Here is a 26,267-nt window from a genome sequence, read left to right as displayed (position 1 = left end):
GTATTTTATATATATACACACACATATGTGTGTGTATAAAAAAGAACTAAGAGAAAGTATAGGCAAAAGAAGAAAATATGGAAGAAGAAAGGAAGAAAAAAACCTGTCAACATAATCACATTTGTGCTGGTAAAGGACTCTATATGTTGTCCACTTACTGTAATATTTTGTCACCTGCCAAACCAGCATGAAACCACTGACCTTCAGACCCAGAAGAGCAGTGGAAGGGTGAGGATAATACCAGGAAAAACGCAGAAACTAAAATGTGTATGCATTACAATTAAAACTGTATTACTGCTATTACTACAGTTTTTTACCTGTAGACAAGTACTCTACCTGCATTATTATTTTTTCTGTAATTATATGATCCAGACTAATGATAGTTTCTGAATTAGACTGTTTCAGCTTTACTAGCAATAATTTCTTGGTCTTTATATACAAGGTGTGTTTTCTCTTTGCACATGGGAGAATCTTGAATGTAATGCCACATGAGAGAATCTAAATTCTCCTGCCTGCACTCCACCATCTCTCATTGAAAGGCCCTGTACAGGATGCTTATTTATCCCTTCTCATCAGTGTAACAAAGGCAAAATTCTGAGCAATTCTGCTCCTGCCATTCAGGGTAACCACACAGCTTGAAGAAATTGTGCTCTTTGCTACCAACGATATTAGGCAGTCATCAGAAAGCAAGAGGACTTCCACAATGGAAGATGTTTCCTCCTAAATTAGGAGACAGTCCTTTAGGACTGAGTAAGAGAGCAGCCTCCAGCACATCTCTGACCTATACAAGGCCCAAGCTTGTATCCTATTTGAGAGGGCTATCGCAATATGATGCCTTCTACAAGTTTGTGATGCCTTCTGGAGGTGTTTTCAGGGAAGAAGTTTCTACCCTGGGAACTGCCAGAGCTTGCATCTGTTGAGGGATATGGATAAACTCAAGGGATTAAGTCCTCTCAAGGCCTTTTTAGAGCTAACAGTGAGGAAGCTCTATCTCTCCTCCTTAGCCTTTCCCCTCTGAAGACCAACACCTGTCACACAGCAGATGAAAGTGAGGCCTACTAAATCTAAATGGCAGGAATCATCTTCCTCTGTTTACTAACAGGTGGATAAGGCAGACACCATAAAATTCTCTCCCTCATGGTCTTCACTTCAAGGCCTCCATGGTATCCCTCTCTCTTCCTGGGGCCCAGTGTGCGGGTGGCAACCTGAGCCACAAATCCCCTATTTGAATCTGGTTTCTCCAGTCAAGGTGGGGTAGGAAGGTGCGAACTAAGGATAGTCATAACCAGCTAGCCCTATTCCAGATGTTACAGTCTCAGAGTTTACCTGGGCCAGATAATAAAACTTTTAATCCATCCCATTAAACAAAGAAGGGGTAGTGTCTGCGTGACCAGAGATGTGTATTTCCACAGACAGCTTTTGATTTGGGATCTCTACCCAGTTTCCAGTAGAATCATTGATATTTTTCTGTGTGTTTCTTATAGCATGTTTACCTTTTGTATTTTGTATTTGCCTGTCCATAGGTAATATTAATTGCTTGGTTTGCTATAGTGTTTCTGTTCACATTGAATTAAAATGCTTATGACTGTAATCCACAACTGGCTTTTCTCACAAAGCAAAGACATTCTCCCAGCAAATTATTCTTTACAACAAAACTAGCAACTGTTGCAAAGGTGAGTTAGGGATTCATAAAATTATATCTATTTAGTAGTGGAATAAGTTACTGTGTTCCATTCATTGATTTCTATAGCTACAGCCTCTGGTGTTCCCTTTGCACATTTACTTACATAAGAAAAGTATAATGAAATAGCTAACCATTGGAACTAGAGTTGCTATTTAAACTGCTTTGTGTTCAAGTAAAAGTAAAAATGAATTATTTCATTAGAAGGAGGAAATTAAACAATTTCCATCTGTATTCTGAATTACAGGGTTAGTAGCCCTGCAAATGTGTTAAGCACAAATGCATGCATATATATATATATAAATATATATAAATATATATATATATAAAATATATATATAAAATCACCTTGACCGCTCTTCTTGTTTCATAAGTGGAATATGGTCTGGGAATAACTAGATGACCTTCTAGAAGGTCAAAGTGAGGGAAGGAAGAAGTGGTATTGATAATTTTAGTGGGCCAAGATTTACAGGAGTTATTCCTTTCACTGTTGCCCAATTATCCCTCCTGGTGCCTAGATTGAAATTTCAGATTCTCAAAAGTCCTGTTTGCTTGATGCTTAAGCCCTAAAAATTTTTGGCTAGAAGTGCCAACATTTATATGCTGACCATATAGGTGTAAACACCTGTAGAGAATGGTCTTACCTAGTAGATAGGCAGGATCTGAGGAGGAAAGAGAAAAGTGAGTAGAGGAAGCACTGCTGTCATCCCTCTTATAGAAGAACCTTGAGGTTGATGTCAGAGACAGCACCATAGTGATGCCGTTTCTCTGTCTGTGGAAATCTGGATCTAAAGCTTCTATTGAACATTCTCACTATGAAACTATATGGCAGCTTCTCAAGTGGCAGCTCATGGGCTAATTTGGACTGCAAGAAGGCAAGTATCCTGCTGACAGCAGAAGACTTTTTCTGCATCAAGTGCTTCACAGGGCATGATAAATGCATGTAAATGAGGGAAGGGTCAGAGATAATTTTAGACTTTTTCAACAAGAGTAGAGGGAATAGAACCGGAGTACCAAGACAACAGTACAAGTGACTCCTCAGCAGAAGACCTGCACTCTGACATCAGCTCTTTCCTTGCACCCTCAATCCAACTCTTTGTGCCTGCATATTCACCTTTAGTTTGCCATATCTTACACACACACACACACACACACACACACACACACACAGGTGGAACAATCTTGATACAAGGTATTCTGGAGTGAAAAGACATCAACATCTCAACCTGTCCTACTTTGTATGAAATAATTATTGGCTATTAAGTAAAAGATTTGCAGCAACTATAGCTTAATTTTTAGAGCACTTGCCTAGAAGCTGCTGAATGCTTAATATATTGACAGTGATATATTCATTAAACAAGGACTAGAACCATTTCAAATTAAGGCAATGAAAATCAATACAAGACCTTATGAGAAGAGAAGGTGATATTTATCTTAAATAAAACTTAATCTCTACCTGTCCAATCAGTCCTTCCTCAGTTTTACTTGTATAAACATCAAGATGTGTATTAGTAGTTTGGTATGGGTCACGTGTGCGTAACACAGAGGATGAGAGGTGCCTGCTATTGAGTCCTCACTGTGTCTTCTGAATCTCTTTGCTGTTAAGTGCTTTGGGGCAGTTATTTTGTACCCTTCAGGAGTCAGCCACCAGTTATTGAAGTATAATCTTTTGCCTCAGGAGTTTGCTTAAGATAGCCTCCAAAAAATGTTAGGTGAGGTAGCTGCCTTTTTTTTTTTTTCTCCTCATTTTGCATTACTTGTGGCTGCAATCTGTTTTCCTGTTGGAATATCACAATGAAGAAAGGCACAACCCATGCGCTATAACTGAGCTGCCATCCTCCTGCTGTCAGAGTGCAGGTCGTCTGCTGAGGAGTCAATTGTACCATTGCCTTGGTGCAAGCAGCACCTTCCTTAGTTGCTACTGATTTTATTGCTGTCACAGTTGTCAATGTCTATTGATGCTTACCATTCTTCCAACCTGTGCTCTAGTGTTTCTAGTGATGCTTTAATGTAAATCTGTTTCTGTTCATGCTATCATCTCAATCTTTATATTTCTGTTACAAATCCTTGCATGTCCTTTATCACAGCAGAGTGCTTTAACTGGAACACTGGCCAAACTCTGTGTCTTTCTCAACAGATGAATGTTCAGTTCACCAGTTCATCAGCTTCCACTTCAGTGTGAAGTGGAGCACTGCTATCAGAAGGGGCTGTAAATTTTCCCCTGCTCTGAGTAGCTGGTATCCTGGTAGTACAGTATTGATTTGGCAAGGTGTTCAGATTTTCTTAAGAAGGGAAACCAAAGCAGGTCCTATGTACTCCAGAGGTAGTTTTGTATTTCCTAAGCAAAACTGTCCGAAAGCAATTCAAAGTTATGAATCTTGACTGCAAGTTAGATGCTTTTCTCCAACCTGGGTGAAGTCATGACAGACTTTGAGAGCAGGACTTAAAGTACATGCCTCTCTTCAACATTTGTTAAGCTGGAGAGGCTCTCAAGGTGCTGGGCTTTCTGCACTCTTATCTGTAGGGAACAGAGTGCATGCAGGAAACAAAGGCATCTTGTGCTTTTACAAAGCCATGCTAGGTTCAGTCTCCAAAAGAAATGTATTCCTATTAAGCCTAGCCTTCTGGAGGCACTAATTCAAACAAGAAAAGCAGTCTATACATGCAGATATACTCCTTCCATCTGTGGAACCAGACTAGAGATGTCAAGTGTAGATACACTCCTTCTGAAAGAATTCCCTATGGAAAGAAGAATCAAATATCAAATAAAGTGTTATTAATTTGCCAGTCCCCCCCCCCCTTTTTTTTACTCTGCTGCTTAAGGCTTACTGAAATATAAGAAAATAAAACACAGAACAAAACCCACAGAATAAAATTATTGTAGTGACACACAGACAAGTTTGCTGTTCTCCAATCTTCATTTCAAAACCTCAAATATGGGGAGACAGCCCTTGGTCTCAAGCCTTGTGCTTTCTGAAGTTTTCTTTTTCTCTTGAAAGGCAATGCAGTTTAAAGAACTGAGGTTCACAATTCCTAAATTAATAAACGTGTACAGTGCTATGGAATGACATGTGCAGGAATAACAGTAGTCCCTTTTGGTATTTGTGCTATGCTTATCTCCATGGCAGCTAAGCAATTTAGAAAAGAATAAGCAAACAGCTTATTGCTGCATACTTCTCTCCCTCAGCCTTCTCCTGTTTTTTTTTTTTGTTGTTGTTTGCTAGTAATATATATTATGACGTCTGGATTGGAAAATGTCAAGGTTAAAAGAGTCATGTTATCTAACAGTGCAAAACACTTTATCTCCAGCTCTTGAAAGTTCTGTTCCTGCTGAAGCTATAGTTACTTAGCCTGATCTTGTCTCACCTGCAATGAGAGGGGACTAAGGAGTAAGTACTGTAACTACCAGGTATCAGCAAACAGCTCTTCCTAGAAGCAGGTCTGCCAAGTCTTCCACTTCACACTTGCAGCCCATAGGCCCCAGCCCTAACCTCGTTTCCCCTCATCACAGAGCTAGAAACTCATGTTTTCTATGCTGGACTGTGTTTCCCTCCAAACCCTGTGAGTCCTTCATGCTGGATGAGACAACAGAGCCAAAAACCACCTACATCAGGTGGATGGGCTTCACTGAAGGTGGAAGATGCATGCCTCTCTAGAGCCACAGTCTTAAACATCAGCCTCACTTTTGTCTTAATTTGTGGGTATTACATGACCCAAAATAGAGACTATTAAGGGACTTGAGGCATCCAGTAGCCTCTGGGACATTGGAGATTCCCTTCCCCGCCAAAGCCCAGGAGGTTTCTCCTGTCGCAGAATAATGGCTCTGGCTGATGCTCTTCTGTTTGTGGGTCTGGCCAGTAGCGAGACTGACCATGGGCTCCTGACACAGGTACACACAGACCTGCAGCGTGCCCAGCACTCATGGGGCCAGCCGGACGCAGACCCAAAGGCACCTTTACTGGCACCCGCATGAACATAAATATAGGTAGCCAGGTCCTGTTCCTCCTTTCAAGTTTATCAGGCTTAAAGTTTACCAAAGCAAGCATGCACACACCTTCACTCTCTAGGCTCACAAGCACAGCACAGTCACAAATCCCTTGGATCTTAGCACAAGTCCTAAGCCTGCCTGATACCCATGCTTGGGCCAGGGGCCCCTTAACTAGTCATTGGCTCGGGCCTTAAGTGTTTCCAGATGTGGGTCTTCTGATTGCCAGACAGTCCAGCCTGAAGTGAAGTACACAGACATGTTTGCACATACACACATACCCACAGGGCTGAAATTAGCTAGGCAATGTTTGCCTGCTGTGGTACTATGGGCCCTTATGACCCGTGGCCCTTTCTCCAGTTACTGACACTTAGACTTCTCTGCACAAGTACAGGCTAGAGAGTGAGATTACACAGGAAAAAGTAGTTAAGAATAGGATTTAGTACGAAAATAAGTGAGACTGCAGTTGATGCAGGACTTGAGCAGACAACAGTATTGACCGGCAGCTTGCTTATACATGACTGTCCTCTTTCTTTTCCACTTCTCTCCATTTTCCCACGCCTGTAATTCCCCCAATCCATCCTGATCCCTCTCTTTTTCCACCTTTGTCTCGTCCCAAAGAAACAACCCACTCCAGTTACTTTTTTCCCATTGGTCTTGGTTTTGCTACATCCATAACCACATTTGGTGTTTCTGATGCTGTTACCTATAACATCTCAGCCTTACATAGTATTATTGATAGGTTAACGGGACACTGTTTTCCTTCCAAGATTGCAGTGCCCAAAAAGTCCCCAATATTCCCTTCCAGTTACCTGTGGAGCTTGTCCTTCTTCACTAGTTCCCTATACTGAACTGTGAAATACAGCCATTTCTCATGGTATTGTTACGTAGTAATGTTTGTCAGCTGCTCACTCTGCTATTTGTTATGTTTGGCAGTTTCTCTTGTTATGTTCAGTATTTTCTCATGGTCTGTTTATTATCCAAGCTTCAGGACAGGGCCTAGTCATCTGCCTATGTATTTCAGTAGGGAATGTAACCTATGTTGTGTCCCAGTGCAAAAATCACAGAAAAACACAGAGAATGTGTCCCTTGCATGGAATCACAGAAAATCCGGTTGGAAAGGACTTCTGGAGGTCATCCAGGTAAGTCTTGAGAATTGCCAGGGAAAGAAATTCACAATTTCTTTAGTCAACCTGTTTCAGTGTTTAAGTACTCTCACCATGGAAGAATTGTTTCCTTACACATCACTGACATCTCTCTTGTTGCACCTTGTTGCTGGAAAACTTTCCTCTTGTCATTTCACAGGGCACATCTGAACAGTCTGATGCAATGTTCTCTATAACCCAGTTATAGTTTCTCTGAGATGGCAGTTAGGTTCCTCCTTAGCCTTTTCATCTCCAGGATAAGCCAGGCCCATCCCTCTGACCAGCCCCAGCCACATGACCATCTTGGTGGCCCTCCACCAGGCTCACTCCAAATGGCTTCATGTCTTCCTGGAACACAGCATCAAAGGGAAGTTTGCTGCTGTACCATATGAAGTCCCCTCTCCCTATCCCATTTACATCAGCAATGTGTCTGGTTCAGGACAAAGACCAGGTAAAAAAGTAAATAAAAATTAACCAAATTACTTAATGAAAACAGGATTCAGCTGTATTTCTGCATAACTGGTTCTAAGAGACTATAGGGACATAGAGATGTATCAAATACATTACAGATTTCAATTCTATGGAATCCCTAAATCAAGGCTATCTCTTGTGCAGAGAAATGGAAGGGGACAGTCTTGGATTTAAAGCATAAGAGGCAGGGAAGCTATTACAGAGCTGTAAATAATGAAAAGATACTGTCAGAAATTCAGAAAAGGAATTTGATATCACCTGACCAAGGACATTAGTATTGTCTGAGTTGCTAAGCAACTATATAATGGTTATTCAAGATTAAGTAAATTTTATCATTTAAAGAATGAATTACAGTCTACTCTATTATTTAGAGGAAACCAGAATTTACTTTGTAGTGATATAGTACTTCTCACTCTTTTGCTTTACAGTTACCTGCCACTAATGTTTTCATACACTGGTTAAGCAATATAAAATCCTTAATCCAAATTTGGATACCCAGATAGAAGCTGCCTTCTTTCTTCCATTTTTTCCCTTTCCTTAAGATTTTTTAATGTCACCAAACTTGAAGCTGATCTCTACCACTCCAATCCTCCTTTTTTTGGTATCTGCATCTCTGTCAGTATATGACAGAAAGATGTATTATAGTAATCAGTGTCCTGCTGAAGGCACAACATCTTGTTTAATGCTTATGAGATTTATGAGGTGAAATAAGTCCTGGTCAGCATAGACATTAACTATTTCAAAAAATGCTGCTGAAACCATTCCAGAATACTATTTTTCTAAATTTTGACATATTAAAACCATTCCCAGTTTGTAGCTCTGGAATACATGACAAAGTGTGTTCAGTCATTTTGAAGGTTGTTCTACCACCTCAAGATAAACAAAATAATTTAGTGATGCGAAGAAAGATGCCATAGAGAAAGCCACACAGGATAAGAGGGAAAATAATTTAAAAGAAGATCAACAAACAGCTTAATACACTTTCAGATGTAAGTATCTTTTCAAGTGCTTTTGTGCTTTGTATCTGTACCACATACTTAATAGTAATACAGAGACCATTATATAACTTCTTATCAGCTAAAATGATTCTGCTTTTGATTGTACCATCAATACAATGGGCCAAATGATAATTGTCAACTAGAAAAAAACTGTAGAGGTTTTACAAATCTCAACAGATCGATTTACACTGGTCAAGCACCTGATTCATTTCTCTTTGTAGAGCAATCTCCTCACTTGGCACTTCCCAACTGCTATTTGGGGAAGGAAAGTGATTAAACATTTGCAGTCTACCTGGGGATTTGTTTATTTTTTAATAAGCAAAAGTTTCTTCTGGGTGTTATTTGAGGGTGAACAAAGGCCCTAGAACTTACTCAAAGAGCAGCTCTTAAGCACACAGTTGCATCATGAATATTTATCCGGCCGCATGCAAAAGCTCTGAGCATCTTGGCTATGCTTTTCTCCTTCTGCAAGATATCCTCCTTTGTTGGGAGAGTGCTGCCATAGCAACGAAGGGCAGCAGAAGGCAAGGGGGCTGACAGGCATGTATATAAAGCAGGTTGGATTTTCAGGCTAATTAAAAGGTTTTGTGTTCTGGGTCACCTTGTAAATGAGATATGATGCTCAGAAAGCTGCAGCCAAAGCTGCTCAGCAGAAAAGTGGACCAAATGCACAAAGGTTCTTCTGGTGTTTACCCTTTCTTGAACACAACCTATAATTTTCATGGTAAGCAATTGCAATGGCTCCAGAAAATTGGTTCCTGGGTCAAGTTGCTAAACAGACAAAAGCTGGTTTTATGAGCCAGACTGTAAAACCGTTCATTCAGGTCTGGTGAATCATTTGTATCTGTGGACTTCTACCCTCAGAATTCTTTTGACATACTTGCTAAAATGCATTAAAATTAATTATAACACAGCCCAAAAAAATGGATTTGAGCAGCTCTGCAAGCAAATGCTGCTTCAAAATATTGTACCATCTTGGTCAGTTCAGAATTCTTTCAGTTTAAGGCTGGCATGGTTTTTGACTACCTGTGCTGCACATGTGAAGCATTTCTAGTCTACCTGAGGAACAGGCATGGAGGCAGCTGGAGCCTGGTTCCTACATTTCCTCCACCTGTGACCTATGTTTATATTTCTGACTCACTTTATAATTCTGCAACTTGAACAACACTAGCTGCAGGAATATTGTAAAAAATAGTATTTGCACTGCTCTTTGTTGATGCTCCACCCTCACTCATTATTGATGACAGTGGACTGGTAGTTGTTTTATGCAGTAGGATTCAGTAAATGACTGCCAAGGAGACTTTTCCTCTTAAAAACTGTATGGGGTGTATATATGGTAGACTCAGACCACACCAGGGCCTCTTACTGATACGGGGTGGGGATGTTGTGGGAACACGCATCTGCAGACGGGACCCTAAAAGCACTACAGGGCCCCTCAGAGTGCAGCCTGACTTACCTGCACACAGTACCTTGGCTTTACATGTGCATATCTGCAAATAGAATACTTTGCAGCTAATAGTGTTTACCTGGGATGTTGACAAGGACATCAGGATGGACTTCTGTCCCTCACAGGCTATTCCCAGCATGCCATTAACAAGACTTACAGTTTTGGCTATATTCCTGTCTTCCTTTAGCAACATGGATCAGTCTCTTGCAGAGAGAAAACATGGATATGGTGAATCATTGTTTTTGTAGCTCAGATCAGGTATATCTGATACAGCTTGCTCATAAATTTGGGGGTTTTAAGGTTTAGTTTTCAAGTTACATCAGAACTACTGTGTCTATCAACTACTTTTGGACTTTGCCTGATTTTTAGTGAAATGTTCTAACCTAGCTCAAGTTTTATAACTTGGTCTAAGAATGCCTGAGTGAAGCTTTATAGTCTCCAACATTAAGAATTTGGCAGGAATGTAGCAAGGCTGGTAAGATGATCTAGTTTCTTCCAGCCTTACATGCTAGCAATTTTTTAAAAGCTTCTTTATCTTCTTTCTAATTCTTTTGGTTTAATGTTTGCAGTCACTCTGGTTTTGTAATTTTTTATCTGAGTTGCAATAATAATAAATGCTGGTGTTGTATAAGAGCAACAATTGCATTAAAAAATCCAATCAATTTACATATTCTCTCCACAGTGCTGGGGCAGCATCTTCCTTTAAGACACACTGGTCCTTTAAAATTAGCAAGCAATTTGTTGGTCTGCGTACCTAAATGAGAAATCAATGCCTGCTCTCAGGTCCCCGGGCTCTACAGTTATTGCAAAAGTTGCAAAATTAAACAAGATTTTTATTCTGCCTTACAGTGTCAATTCAGAGCAATGGGAGAATATTGTCAGTTCTTCAGGCAAATCTAGATCTGAATCTTTCATCCCTTCTTTCTGGTGCTGCCTCAGGACTGCTGTTAAGACAACTACTATAAAAATGGATCAGGGTAACCTTTTAGCCTGTCCTTCAAATTAATATCACCTTTCCCAAAATACTGCTGCTTGCACAATACTTTTTTCTGTTGCTATGCCCAGAAGATAAATCAACTGCAGTAATTTGCAGCAATTCATAATTACTGATGGGTCTTCAGGATGCCTTCTTTGAAGGGAATACATATCCAATTAACCATGTGTTTGATTATTAGGACTGTCTTCAGTGCCCTCTTATTCTGCTGATAACTGAACAGAATTGCACGGAAAGTGTTCTGCAGTTTTCTGTCCCTTCAGTGTACCAGATCGCTTGCAGAAAACAGGTTAGCAAAATTATTATAATTCACTTCGAGTTTTAGTAGCTCTCTTGTGCTGTAGCTTCAATCTGTGTGAAATTACTAAAGCACCAAGAAAAGAAAGCAGCTGTTGCAGCTAATGGAGCTACAATATGACCAGAACTTTCTGATGAATGTGCAATACTGCTGCACAGAGTATATATATTCACTTATGAAAGTATAAATTTTTATAAAATGTAGAATTACAGTTCAAAAATAGGCTCCTAGGCTTTTACATGAGAAAGTATCATTACGGTATGGTATGTACAGTACAGTATGGTGGTTAATTCATCAGAATCTGAAAGATGCACGCTTCTCAGTTGCATGCAGTTGGATGACTGCATACCTGTGTATTTAAATACCATTTTTATATGTATTTACACATAATTGCTAATATGCATCTGAGGTTATTCAAATGATTGTTTGTATAACTGCAGGCCATGCTAGTTTGAACTTTTACATATTCATTTAAATGTGTCTGTGTTTACTTGAACAGCCCCAGAGTATGCTGTAGATAAGAAAAGGAAATGCCAAAGCAGTGAGGTAGACATTCCTTTTTCTGTCCTTTTTAAAATGCATTTTGATCTAATTCCCAGGTGGTTTACAGGGATGAGTTAACATGATACAATATTAAAACTTAGTCTATTAAGCTGTTTTCAAAGTAAGCTTAATTTTGTATCAGACAAAGCAATGTGATTTTATGCTGGAGGATCCCCAGGCAAAGGAGGATGTCTTTATTATCTCTCAGTTTAATATTTACTCTTAAAAAGCACATGTACCTGATGCAGCAAATAAGAAGAAAACGCTCCTTGTTGTCCTTTGCCATCATGTATAAAAGAAGATTTTAAAACATTCTATCGATGTTGGCAAAAAATAATTTAATCCTCTGAAAAAAATATGAGAATTCTGTATATGAACCCTGAATTAGCATATACTGTATGCAAATGTTTGTTTAAAACCTGTGTACGTTGTCTTTTCTTTAAATGGCATGGTTCTGGATAAATAAAGTGTGTGCAGAAATCTTTGTAGGACAGGAATCTGACTTGCCCAGCTACATTTTTAATCCCAAAATGATAAAGAACTTCTGAGTCACCCAGGAACAGCAAAAGCAAGATTACATATTAGGGAAAGTATATATTAGAGAAAAGCTAACACGGCTTTTGGTACAGGGAAGTCTTTACATACATACAGGGAAGGCTGTTGGAGATCTCTAAAGGTGTATGTGAGTTTTTGGACATCAGAGATGCATAGATGAACTCTGGATTCCCTGACTGCCTTCAACAAGATCCCTTGTTAAAGAATCTCAGGTTAAAAGACAGAAATGAAAATTGGAAACAGTTCAGAGAAGAGTGTCAAGTATGATCTGAAGTACAAAACAGCTTCTGTAAGTAGCTTTCAGCCTGGAAAAAAAAGATGATTGGGAAGGGAATATTACAGTAATCTGTAGAACCACAAGTGACTTAAAGAGGAGAGATAGGAGATGCCTGCTTCCCATCTCTTCTAGTGCAAGAACTTAAGAATTAAATTAGTGGATGGCTGATTTGAAAAAAATGGAAGCAGATGCTTCTTCACATAGTGCAAATATGAAGGGTAGAACTCCTCACCATGAGATTTTATAGATGTTTAAAGTTTAAAGCAGTTCAAAGTGCAGCCCAACAAATTCATAGAGGAAAAAAAAAATCCACCAAAATTTATAAAGCTCACAGTTAATACACATCAGGATGAAAATGTCCCTACATGCTAAATCAGTGGAGGCAAGGGGAATGTACACAACCACCTGTGTACTGCTGCATTGTTCTGAGTCACAATTTTCTCTGCCTGGGAATCCTCTCTTCATGCATGTCTATCATGTTTCTGGAGGCTGTTTGTGTTCCTCAAATAATAATAAAGGTAACAGTAACAACAATATTTCCGTGACAAGCTTTGTAACTGATTGATTTGTAAAATTTGGAGCCCAATAAACAAGAGAAAGAAGTATTTTTACTAATTGCTTCCTTTCTTTTGTTTTCACAATAACCTCAGTGAGTTTCAACATGGTTCATAATGGTTCCTTCCCCTACACTTGATCAAAAGAGAGCATCATTGCTGAGCAGCAAATTAGATAATTCTTTTAATCTTAATGCTCTGCAACCATGAATATCAACCTCTAGAGATGACAGAGCTTACATGTCTGCTGAGCAACCTCAGGAAGTTTATTTACATAAAAGCAGAAGGTCTGTCCAAGGAAAAAGTGCATCTATGAAGTTATGTGTCTTCTGCAAAGTGTTGGCATAAGAGAAGAAATTCCCAGCCTGAGTAAAAAGAAAAAAAAAAATCTGTCATATAATTTATGCTTATTGTACTCAGAAAACATTTATTGATTTGAAAGATTTTTTTGTTTTCTTAATTGGAAAGAAGAGCTCTGAAAGAAGAAATTTTGCTGATTTTTTTTTTTAAACATACTTCTCTTACAAAAGATCTGCTATATCACTGAATACATCTTTAGTTTAAATGAGTACCAGATGTCTATTCAAATATTCATTTAGGTATTGTAGCTTTATATATGATGACCAGAATGTATATTAAACAGTGTTAGACCAAGTAACATCTCATGTTTGATAAGAGATCTATTCAAAGCCATTTTGTCTGCTGAAACGTCTTGGGTCTCGGGCTTTGACCATATAAGAGAATCTCTCAAAAAAGTATTGGTCAAATGTAATAATATATAATAGGCTATTATTTAAAAGATAATCATACTTTGAAACAAATAATAAGTTTGGAGATGGAATTTCTTATATATATTTCAATGATAATCTTTTACTTCAGCAGCGTGTTTCTAAGGTGCCTATGGGTAAAACGTTTTCCCTAGAAAAATGGCACCTACCAGTGATTTTGGTAACAGATAATTATAAGCTGCTTTTTGTTTACTGTCAAGGACTGAAAATTCCCATGATGGTACTGCTTGATATATATCATTACATCAATATATTAACACAGGAATTTTGAATCCTTAGCAACGTTCCAAATAAAACTTTATGAATGTCAACAATTAACATGGAGAGTAAATGCTATTTTTGCAGCAGCAGTGGTATAAATATGGCCCAGATTCCCACAAAGTAACTTGTTAGATAATGCAATATGACAACAATTTTGAATCGCCTTTTCCCAGATTATATATAAAAGTAGCTTCATCTTCTTTTGAGGAATATTTGGAGAAGTTTGTTTAATATAATGTCCAAACTACAAACAGCAAGTAAATTAGATTCAGGTTAGATCTTTAGGAATGGGAATATTATGTGTTATTTCTTAGCACACAAATGGACTTTTCTTTCAGGAGAAGGAATTGTTTTGAAAATTTTCATACTGTACAGAAAGATGTTTCTTTTTTACTGTCTGCATTACAACTTGTTGAGACTTATATACAATCTAGTTCTCAGCATGAAATATGTCACAATACAGAAAATACAGATTCCAGATTTGAATTAAGAGTATTACAAGAGCTGTTACAGAAGTGTCTTGTAATGTGTCCTACTCCATTATTTTAATTTAAAAAATATACAGAAGAACCTTAAGCATATGGAAGCAATTGATGTACATGCAGTAAACACCGTCACTGTGTTCTCAGAGTAGGACAGATACTCATGTCACCTTGACTCTGTGCTCTGCAGAGCTGGAAGGACATTTGGCAGCTGCCCAGATATGCTACAGCTATTAATCATAGTAAAGTAAGAAATGACTTTGTGTTGAAAGATCAGAATCCAGAAATATTCTTGGCAGTGATATTTCTCTTTTATTAACTTGCTGTTAAACTTGGTATTTGGAACACTTCTTACACATTTTTTTAGTCTTTGTTTATCTAAATTACCTTTTAAATACATTGATTTAGAGAGTTTTCACTAAAACTGCAAGTTCACTTAGTAGTTTCTAACTGATCTAGTTAAAATCTCAAAGATCACTCAGAGTAAAAAGAAATAGGTTGCATGGTTTATCTTCTCTATTTCTATGATCATAGGAGAGTCAAAAATGAGATTACAGAGCGCCTGGTATGACTTTACTGGAATCGTACGATAATCACTTGGGAACTGCATTCATCAAATAAATTTATAAAGACATCAAAATATAAAATATTTGGGAAATCATCAAACCATTACCGCCACTTAGCAGTACTTTATCAACCAACTGAATTAGAAAGATCAGTCAATGAAAACTAAACTGCTCAGCCTAAAATGATTTCTTGCATCAGGAAACTCTCTTGCTGAGTTGTATGAGAGTAACAGATTGCTTTCAGGTGCACCAGTGCTTCAGCATCTTCTGAGAACTGACTAACAACCAAGATGCCTTGATCCACATGAAAACACCTAGCAAGAGCTATGGGTTAGATATACGGACAGCTGATCATTTGCAGCATGTAACTCCTGTAACAGGTATGTCTTTACCTGTGAGACTTCACAGCTTTACCTTAGGCATTCTACATAGGAAGGCTTCAGCAAAAAGAGGTTGATGGAAGGCTGAGCACCCAACTGCTTCTACTTCCAGTAGAAAAAGGGACAAAGAGAGAGTGCTGGACCTTAACAGGTTGCAGTGAAATTCTTTGCACCTTCTTGATCAGTTTCCTTTCAAGCCCGAACAAAAGAATCCTATAGTGTGTCTGTTTGTCCTAAATGGAGTACAGGAGCACGCTCTCCATCTTAAAGAAGTGTGTGCCCAGCAGCATTATCTAATATCTCTTCATTTTGTAGTGTATATCATAAGGATAATGGTTTAAAAAATAAGCAATTACCTGCAATTACATATTCCCCATTATTTCCAAAATCTTACTAAAATTCAAGGATACACTTGAAATTCTGAATGTTTATGGGCTTTCATACTTTCTGTCTAGATAAATTTGTGTTGCCCTTTCATTATTCTAGATGCTTTGTTTCCTGGCTGATGTTATTTTGAGGCTATTCTTAAATAAAATTCCAGATCACCTCCAACCATGGCATCCAGGTAACAGAATGGGAAAGAGCAAAGATTTAACATTCTATGTGCTAAATATGGACTGTTTGGGACAGTTGCAGCAATAGTAATATTTTGCATGTCTAGCCTAGAAACAGTAAGTGAAGCAGGCATAAAATAATAGAATAAGAAAGTGTCACAAATTTAGAACTGGAGCTGAGCAGAATGTGAAACTTGATGGTTTAGCAGTTTTTTTCTGGTTGCTTTTTTAATTATTTCTGAGGTATGTATCTATATATCCCCCAAGCAAAAAAAAATGTTTTCTCACACAGACATACTTCCCATGAAACACACGCTGCTGGGATCCTATGATGACGTCATCTATAAGTAATATTACTCCCTAATACTCCATCTCCACTAACTGTCCCAGTCACCATGTTTACTGTGACTACCTGGATATCCAGGGGAAGTATACGGTCCATGTGTTGTCTGTAGATCACCTCTCTGAGCTGGGGAAGCCTGGGACTTTCCTCCCACCAGCAAGCATAGACATTGGTGTTAGGAGGGTAACCATCTTCACTGCGGCCAGCATTGGGTGCTTACTTATTTTATTAACTAACAACAATAAGAAATTATACGCTTAAGGAGCAGACATTTCACACATTTTTAGGGCCTCAGGGCTGTGGAGTTGCTTGGTCCCCATGGCACTCTCACTGTTCCAAGTTTAAAAACCTGGTGGCAGAAACTGTGTGGAGAAAAACAAACCCTTATTGTTCACCAAAGGTGAGGGCTGACCGAGGCCATCAAAGAGGAGCTGGCCAGGGCTGACCTGCCCCAGGGCCAGCTTGTCAGACCTGGGTGTCATTTTGGAGACACCATGACTGCGTGCTGCAGAGCGCATACCCACGTGCTTGCAGGAGCCTGGCTATATTTTGCTCCATCTCTGTTGCTCACCCTCCCTCACAGAAGAGGACTCTGTGGAGGCAGGTCTCATAACCCATAGAGAAGCCAGAAGCAGATTCACTTCTATGGCTCAAAGCAGTTTAAAAAGATCCAGTGTCCAGAAGGAACAAAACAATTTTTAAATAAGGTCTACTCATTCATCACAAAATGTGTAAAGAAAAGAATACGTTATATTGCTTTGGCAAAGTATTCTTCATTAATGCCCATTAAATATATTTGGGTAACAATTCTTATGGGATGGAGGAGAAAAGCAAAACACAGAAGGAAATGCACATCCTGAGGAAAATATTACCCTTTATACTATAAAATAATTGTTAAATATTAGAATTCAGAATAGAATAATCTTTATCAATTGGGATAACAATAGAATAAAATTTAAAAATAAAAATCCTATTGGTTTATTGGGGGTTTTTTTAATAGACACTAGAGGCTACCATGATTTTGGTTTTGATAGTATAAAAGTTGTTATTTGGTAGAATCCTCTGTCACTCCTGTTCATTCTGCAAAAATCAACTTACCCAACTAATTTCATATTAGCATCACTACAATGGTAATGGGACCAGTGCTGTTTAACATCTTTGTTGGTGACATGGACAGTGGATTGAGTTCACCCTCAGCAAGTTCACCAATGACACCAAGCTGTGTGGTGCAGTCAACACACTGGAGGGAAGGGATGGGCCATCCAGAGGGACCTGGACAGACTTGAGAGGTGGGCCTGTGCAAACCCCATGAAGTTCCACAAGGCCAAGTGTAAGGTCCTGCACATGGGTCAATGTAATCCCAAGCACAAATACAGGCTGGGTGATGAGTGGATTGAGAGCAGCCCTGTGGAGAAGGGCTTGGGAACAGTAGTGGATGGAAAATGACATGAGCCAGCAATGTGCACTCACAGCCCAGAAAGCCAACTATATCCTGGGCTGCATCAAGAGGAAATGTGGCTACAAGTTGAGAGAGGGGATTCTCCCCCTCAACTCCCCTCTTATGAGACCCCACCTGGAGTACTGTGTCCAGCTTGGGGCCTCCAATGGAAGAAGGACATGGACCTGTTCGAGCAGGTCCAGAGGAGGGCCATGAAGATGATCAGGGTCCTGGAGCACCTCCCTTATGAGGACAGGCAGAGTTGAGGTTGTTCATCCTGGAGAAGAGAAGGGTCAATCCAGGGAGACCTCATAGCAGCCTTCCAGTACTTAAAGGGGGCTACAGTAAAGATAGGGAGGGACTCTTTCTCAGGGAATGTAGTGATAGGACAAGAGTTAACAGTTTTAAACTAAAAGAGGGTAGATTTAGATTAGATATAAGGAATAAACTCTCTACTGTGAAGGTGGTGAGGCACTGGAACAGGTTGCCCAGAGAAGCTGTGGCTGCCCCCTCCCTGGCAGTGTTCCAGGCCAGGTTGGACGGGGCTTTGAGCAACCTGATCCAGTGGAAGGTGTCCCTGCCATGGCAGGGGGGTTGGAACTAGATGATCTTTAAGGTCCCTTCCAACCCAAACGATTCCATGATTCTGTGATAATAATGTTGCACGAACAGCAGCAAGAAGAGAGAAAAGATGAGACCTTGCTGAGGTGTTACACATAGCTGGCACAACCAAATCCATGATGTGGTGCCAATATTAGAAGAACATGGCCAAAATTGAACAATGCTTCATGGACAAATCAAATGCATAGATTTAGTCTGAGCCCTTGGTACAGTATTTCTAGAAGGATGATGGGGTTATAACGGTACCTTTTCTACAAGGTACAGTAGAATTCCTAATGCAAAAGCACATTGGTATCCTTGTGTAGTGATGTGAAGGCTATAGCTGAGACAAAAAAATGCTTACTGGACAATTCAACTAATTTCAAGGGCTTCCCACACTAAGCCCACCAAAGCACAGAAAATTCAGATTCTGTGAACAGAGTTTCTCTTTCACCATCCTCTGACAAAAATATCTCATCTCACCGTACCCTGCTGGTGCTCTTAAGAGGCAGAAAGTAGCAGGGTTGTGTAGAAATGATTCAGCTACATAGCAGGCAGAGGGCAGCTGTGACACATTGAAACAACACACAGAACTTGGTTTCTTCCTGTTAAGGAAAGGAAATTTTCAGCACAAAAATATTTAATATTCAAGAAGTTAAATTCTGAATTCTGTTCAGTGCTTTTATATTCCACAAACAAATCCTCTTTCCAGCAAATCTATAAGAGTATCCCTCTTCTTCTCATGCTGTCTTTTGCTATCGGCAGCATATTATAAGCTCTACTAATCCATTAATAGTTTCTACGGAATATATAGCATGGAATATAGATAGGAAAAGAGCACATTACATAAAAGCCATAAGCTCATTAGCTCTGAGTTGATCAACACAGAGCTGGTCAGTATATAAACTGATGGGGACATATGTGACGCTAAACTCCACAGAATATCAAGAATGTAAATCCTGCGACAGTACTTTCACAGTACTAGCCAAACGTTGTGTGATACTGTTATAAATTAATACACTAGGCCCCAAATTTAAAGTAGCTGTATGTGTAAAAACTAATTTGAAAACAAGGACTACCTTTTAGAATATGGTGTTTAAACCAAAAACTGTAAGCTAGAAATTTTTGAAGGGTATCACAGCAAAGGAATTGAATCAAAGAAGGAAGCAGAAAGTAAAACTAAGATTTGGTTTTATTAAAGAATCAAAAAGATAAGGTCTCTCCTGGTTGAAAAACTTACATAACAATACTGATGTCTCTAACATTACTAACAGGGAAATCATAGTTAGTGAGAGGAAGTGGAAGCAGGGACAGAGATGCCCACTAAATGCAATGGGCTTAGAAATGAATAGAGAAGATGCACTAGACAGGCAGAATTACCTCGAGAGTTCAGTTCCCCCAGAACCCTCACCATTGTTTCAAAGTAAAATGGACTTAGCATATACTTGAAACTGTTTCTGATCCCACACATCTTTAAAAAAATTTTTGCTCACATGCAATGCATTGAAAAGCAAATGAAAAAAGGTTCTTGCAACATCTCTTCAGTGCTTCACCTACAGTGCTAATCACAATTTGTGCTACATAAAAGCAAAGGTCCCTGTGCTGCTTAAACACCCATCATCATCTGCAGCACACTGCAACAAAAATTCAGTGTTGAGACTGAATAGCCAAAAACCTTTTGCTGTGATAAGGTGAGATAATAGTCATAGAAAACAGAAAAAAAATGCTTGGAAAGGACCTCCGCAGGTTTTCTAGTCCAGTTGCCTGTCACAAGAAGGGCTAATTTTTAAACTATTTTCAATTGCTCAGAACTTTGTACAGGCAAGACAGGAAAATCTCTAAGGACAGCAATTCTGCAGCCACTCTGAGAAGCTGTTCCAGTGCTAAACCAGTCGCAGAGTGAAGAACTTACTCCTTCTGTCCACCTGATTTCCTTCCTTACAACTCAGGTTCACTGGCACTTATCCTCGCTCTCCATTCCTGCTGTCTTCCAAGAAATACTTTACACTAATACCTACAGATTTTTTTTTCCTGAATGGCAAAATCCTATGGTCAAAAAAAGGGCTGGAATTAACTTCAAGAAGTCATCTTGTTTCTTCCCCGTTTAAATAAGATAGGATCAACTATACCAATGTTTCATGAATGGTATTCTTTGATGGAAACGCCTCTTCCTCAATGTGAAAACTGTACCATTGCTTTGCTGGACTTATAATTACTGTTTGTTCATGCCTAGTTCAAATTTCTATTTCAGCAATTTCAGACCATACCCTTTATCCTTTTGATACTTACAAACTGTACTATTTGAATCGCAAAGTTGCAGAATCATATTGATTAGAAGCCTCTAGTTCACCTAGCTTAGCTCCTGCTCTGAGGAGAGTCAACTGCTAAGTTAGAGCAGGCCACTCAGGGCTAGTCCAGGTGAATCTTAAAAACCTCCAAAGATAGTTGGAGATTCTACCACCTGTCTGGTCAACCTGTCCCAGTGCTTCCCAGTGTCTTCAAACAAAATGCCAGCTTGCTCCACTGCGGAATATTATGTGGTTTGTTTTAATTTTATTTCTTGAGTGCCTTTTTTTTTTTTCCAAAATTGGTGTTGCAAAAATTAAAGATACCAAGGATGTTCTAAAGCTGTAGGAGACTGACCCTGTAGTTTACAGATACAAAAATACAAATAACAAGACAATCTATCTACATGACTTTGCTTTTAATACGAGTTTCTATGAGAATTTCCACAACCAATTTTTTTGAAGTAAAATTTTTTTGAAGTAAACCAATTTTTTTGAAGTAAAATTTTTTTGAGTAAAATTTTTTTGAAGACTTCCTGGAAGTACCAGTTTTAAAGTGTGTTACACCACCAAGTCTGACACACAAACTGGTGTCAGCATTGGGAATAGCCAGAATACTCCAGTATCCAGACCAATATCTACTGGCCTCTTGTCCCATGAGCATTCTCACTCAACTACTGTTTAAACACAGTTTCACCTGCCTGCTGCCAACATTTTTGCTCTCAAGCTCTGCTGCCCATCACACTACAGATGGCTGAAAAATACTTTGTTTGCTCGTGTCCTGCATAGATCCCACTTGCCAATCACAAGCCTTGCTTCAACAACTCCCAAGAACCTGGTAACTCAAGCAGAGCAAAAGGCAAACAGGGTGCACTTTCTTTATTGCTGCTTTCTGCCAGGTTAGTAGTCACTCCGGGAAAGGAAAAGAGCACTTAGTGTAAAACAAATACAAGGAAAACCAACTGTACAGACTAGGCCAGGGCAGGATATAACAGGCAGCAATTCATTTAGAATTAAATCTTAAATAGCTGATACAGAAGAACTAGCTTTCTGTTTTTCCTTTTGTTACACCAGAGTTTGGTCAGGCATAGGGTTGGTCGGCCTTTGGGATGGGCTTTGCTTCCGCTGGGTAACGCAGCACACGCAGTACTTCAGGTGTGGAAACGACAGCACCAACAACGTGAACATACCTAAATCTCCATTATGGTCTTTAATGGAGTAGGTAGGCCTGCTACAGAGCACACACATAAAACATTATTTCAGAGATCCTGCCTAAAACCACTACATTTATTGATTAAAAGAAAGTTAACAAAACAAATTCATTTGCTGTAAAAAAAAAAAAAAAAAAAAAGGCAAGTTACACTTGGAAGGACAAATGGTTCAACTTTCACAAGTCCCTAAGAGAGGTCCCCCTACTTCCACTGTGCATCTAATCTGCACATGCACTGCACCCCAGCGTGCGGGTTGATGTTGGGACCACACTTAGGTATGAAGAGACTTCACAGGTGAACTGGCAGGTGATGAGAAACGCTTTAGATGACAATCACTGATCCCCAAAAATCTCCTGATTTCGATACTAAAAAGGAAGTTTTCCCCACAAAACCAAAATGTCAAGTTGACATTATCTTCAGATACAACCTTTTAACAGCCAGGTTTTGATCTACATTTTATTTCTATCACTGTGAGACACAAGAATATGCTGTTCTTCACAGCTTTCAGTTCATTCTCCAAAGAGTAGCATACAACAGAAAAACCTTCATATTTAGATTCTTTTTACAAATTTTTTTATCAACAACCTGCTTACAGAAAATGAGTAGAATTAAAAAAAAGCTTGCATTAAATACTATACAAAGTATTAACATTGTTGAGGAGCTAGTCCCCGAATATGCTCACTTTCTATATCCTCAGCCATCTGCACTGCAGCTCACAGAACAAAACAAGATTAGCTGAAGGTTTTCTTGGCTGCAATTCATTATGACACATGAGAACTGCAGCACCTGACAGGCTCCTGTTCAGCAGAATTTAGCAAGATGAAAGCAATCAAGTGTGTACTGTAATAATAATGAAAAAAACCCCAAAAGTCTACAAATGAAAAATAATCAAGTATAATAAATACATTTCTCTTAAAAAGAGATGAGCCCTCAAAATTGAAGCACACTTTTCAGAAGACAAAACCCATTATTTTCTGCTCTGAAAATGTACTTTGTGGGAAGTGCTATGTATTGATGACCTGTATGCAATTATATCTCCAAAACCTTTCAGGAAAGAAGAACAGATTCCCACAGGAAGTTTCAACTGCAATCTTTGAGTAAAAAAGTCTTCAGAAAGATTCAATAGCTTCAGACCAGAACGATCAGCAATCATCAAGCTCCTTTACAATCCATCACCGCCATTTTTAGTATAGTTGTTAGGACAGCTTGGATTCCACCTCTCTCCAATCAATGTTTTTTATAGAGTGGTGTCAGTTTATGGAATTGACATTTTTAGTGATATCAAAGGCCAACCTAAGGAGGAGGATCTTCTCCTCGAATAGCTTTGTACTTCGCCATGTCTTCTGGGAACACCTTTGTCAGTTCTTGAATTAACAGACTTTTAAATTTCTGGAAAAAGCAAAAAAATACATATACATCATCTGCACAGTTTAGATTTCATCATGCAATGTTATCTGCTGAACAGAAATGTTTGCATACAATATAGTTCTATGTCTCAGTGACTCAAAAAACAGTACCCCCAAAAGACCTCAAAACCACACACAAAAACACAGAAAGTTACAACTACAAAATTCACAGAAAATGCTCAATCCACTAGGAAAGCAAAATAAAATGCTTTTAATTTCCCATAAATTAACTAGTATTTTCAGCTAAGAAATACAAAGTAGTTGAACCTCTCTGGTTAACTCTGGTGCATCGCTATCTGTCTAGCCTTATTAAGCAAAGCTGATAAAGAACATGTCCTCTCAGTTTGATATGGAATCCCCTCCACCTCCAAAAAGGAACTCACACCTGGATTAAAAATACATAATTCTTCCTACAACTTTTACAAGCACAGATCAAAAGAAAGAGAAGCTTAAAACAGAGGCACGTCTGCATTCTGCAGCACTTTTTGCCATACTCTAATTTTAAATTCAGTCCAAGAACACTCTGAAACACAAACAGCCCTTTCTCAAATCTCACTAAACTTCCTTTTCTGACCGTTTTTCAGCATTAATTCCAGCAGTTACTAGATGAAAGTGTAAGTTCAGAAAACCTAAAACACTGACGTACATTTTAGGTAATTTTATAAAAGATTAAATCATGCTTATATAGAACGTTTGACATTTTAATACTCTATTCAAGACTGGAAAAATACCCTTTCCGTTTTGCTTATTTCTAATTTTACATACATCACAGTTATAGATCTATAACAGTGTGAGGTACTCACTAGTATTCAAAATTAAAACAACAAAAAAAAAATCTGTAATGCTACATACAACTTTAACCAAAATAAAACCACAGCAACATCTGCCTCTCCAACTGTGGGATGAATTACAGGTTTCCTTTCCAGAACAGGCTATATTAGCATCCATTAAGATGGAGATGCAGAGCAATTCCTAATACAAATCACCTAATAAGGGAATTTAATAACTGCAGAAATGAAAAAAGCTCCATACATTTACAGGAAAGGAAAAACTTAACAAATAAATTATTACTTTCAATATTTCTGGTTTACCTTCATTGTGTCAATTTTTCCTTTTACTTGCTCATTTTTAGCCAAAGCTCGCTCCAGACACTCTTTAGTGTAAAGCTGGGGATTGCGGCCTTGATCTATGTATCTGAAAACAGAAAAGATACTACCTAAATGATCATATTTCTACTAGGATTAAGGTACAGAACTATTCACCTTGATGTCTTTTTGTTACTACTATTGTCTGAAATGTGCATTTTAAAAAACAGTGTAATGCAGCCATTTTCAAAAGACAGCTCAAGTTGGTCAAGGCCATGGCCAAACAGCTGTCTAGGTATGCCGTTTTAAATCTTTGTTTCCAGAAAGCCTGAAGCTTTGCAAAAATTATTAAAAGTAAAAAATATAACTACCCAACTCCTCACACGCAATAAGTACACATGAACAATCTTCAAAGCAACTGGAAGGGCACCAACTATGAAGTCGCTCTCTTAGTACATGGTGAGAGATAAGCACATAGGAATATGACACCCAGCAGTTCAAGGATAAGGAGGAGGCGTACATACCATTGTAAAAATTAACACAGCTGTATTAGCAAACCTGTAAGCGTATTTTTGTTTTGCAATGTAAATGCCTGACAAAGGAAAATCCCATCACCGAATAAAGAAAACAGAAAATTTAACTGTCATCATAGATTTACAGATAGAGTGAAAGCCCGACCAAGAAAAGTCCTTCATAGCCAATATTCCACTAGAATATAGCAAATCTGTGACATTTGGACTTATAAGAAACACTAGTAAATTAACTTGTTAGCCATATGGTAAAAGCTGTCTTGTACAGCTCTCCTTCTACAATCATGATTTTGCTTTTAACATTGTAATCCTCTGCCAACAAGATTGCTGCTACTGAAACTAAACCTAAACACTGGCCTAATTTACTTTCACCTGCAACTTTAAATCTTGATTCTAACACAGTGTAGAAGTATATTTTCAAAACAAAGGCTTGCTTACTACATCACCAGATTCAGCAAGATCTGTATTACTGCCTACATATGTAAAGTTAACATAAGTTTAAAAAATGAAAAAAAAAAGGACATCTGAAAGCTGGTGTGTAATTTATCACTTCTCTTACCCTTCCACCTTCTCACAGGCTGAAAGTACTTCTCACCTCCTTCTGCTTGCTCACATTCTCGTGAGGCATTTAGAGGATGGGAGTTTAAGAAACAAGCAGTCCTCAGGAAAAATATCCACACTGCAAAGACACACCACCCCAAACAACAGCGACTACAGAACCTTTCCTTCCAGATACCGAGCTACTTACTCAAAAACTTCCAAGGGCACGCTGATATCGTGAAGCTGCTGCCGACATTTGTCGATATCCTGCAAGCCCGTCACCATGAAATTCCTGTAAGGAGAGAACGGGTTGTTTTTAGGCAAAAAGGGCAGCACTACGTTAAACCTGACCCTGACCGCGGGGCCAGCGACACTAAACCCAGCGAGGGAGACCCCAGCGAAAACCCCCAGCCGCTCCTCCCGCGTCTCGCTACGGCGGCAAGGTGACAGATCCGCCGGTCAGAGCCTCCCGGTACCCCCTGAGGCAACAGGCTGGGGGTGGCGGGAAAGGCCCCGCAGCCTGGCCCGGTAACGAAAACAAAGCGACGGAGCAACTGGCACCCTCACAATTTCTGATTGAGACCAGCCTGGCTGCTAGGCTGGAAGTCACTAACGATAATGCCAAGCTGCCGGATATTCTCGACGAACTTCTCCAGGTGCTCCTCCAGAGAATCGAACTTCTCCGCCATTATCGCCAAACCACCGCCTTCCCTCCCCTACTTCCGGCCACTCGCGCATGCGCGGAAGGAGGAAAGTGAAGCGGCTGGGCTGGTCCCCGCCTCTCATCACGCCATTCAACCACAAACCACGCCCCCTTCTCTGACAAGCCCCGCCCCCTCCCGCTCCGCCC

General features: G+C 39.2%; 1 protein-coding gene across 1 annotated transcript; it reads right to left on the bottom strand.

The window, feature by feature from the left end:
* Nucleotides 1–22,406: 22,406 nt before the first annotated feature.
* Nucleotides 22,407–26,153, bottom strand: MED10 (mediator complex subunit 10). Its single transcript, XM_026843420.1, has 4 exons — nt 25,985–26,153; nt 25,626–25,709; nt 24,354–24,456; nt 22,407–23,245 (listed from the first exon to the last, which is right to left on the bottom strand). The coding sequence occupies exons 1-4, from the start codon at nt 26,104–26,106 to the stop codon at nt 23,150–23,152; spliced, it is 405 nt and encodes a 134-aa protein (XP_026699221.1). The 5' UTR covers nt 26,107–26,153; the 3' UTR covers nt 22,407–23,149.
* Between the last annotated feature and the right edge of the window lie 114 nt (nt 26,154–26,267).

The sequence above is a fragment of the Athene cunicularia genome (genome assembly GCF_003259725.1).
Source record: "Athene cunicularia isolate RWA chromosome 2 unlocalized genomic scaffold, athCun1 chr2_part1, whole genome shotgun sequence".
Classification (NCBI taxonomy): Eukaryota; Metazoa; Chordata; class Aves; order Strigiformes; family Strigidae; genus Athene; species Athene cunicularia.
The sequence above is the reverse complement of the archived record's forward strand: the minus strand, read 5'-3'. Positions and strand labels throughout refer to the sequence as shown.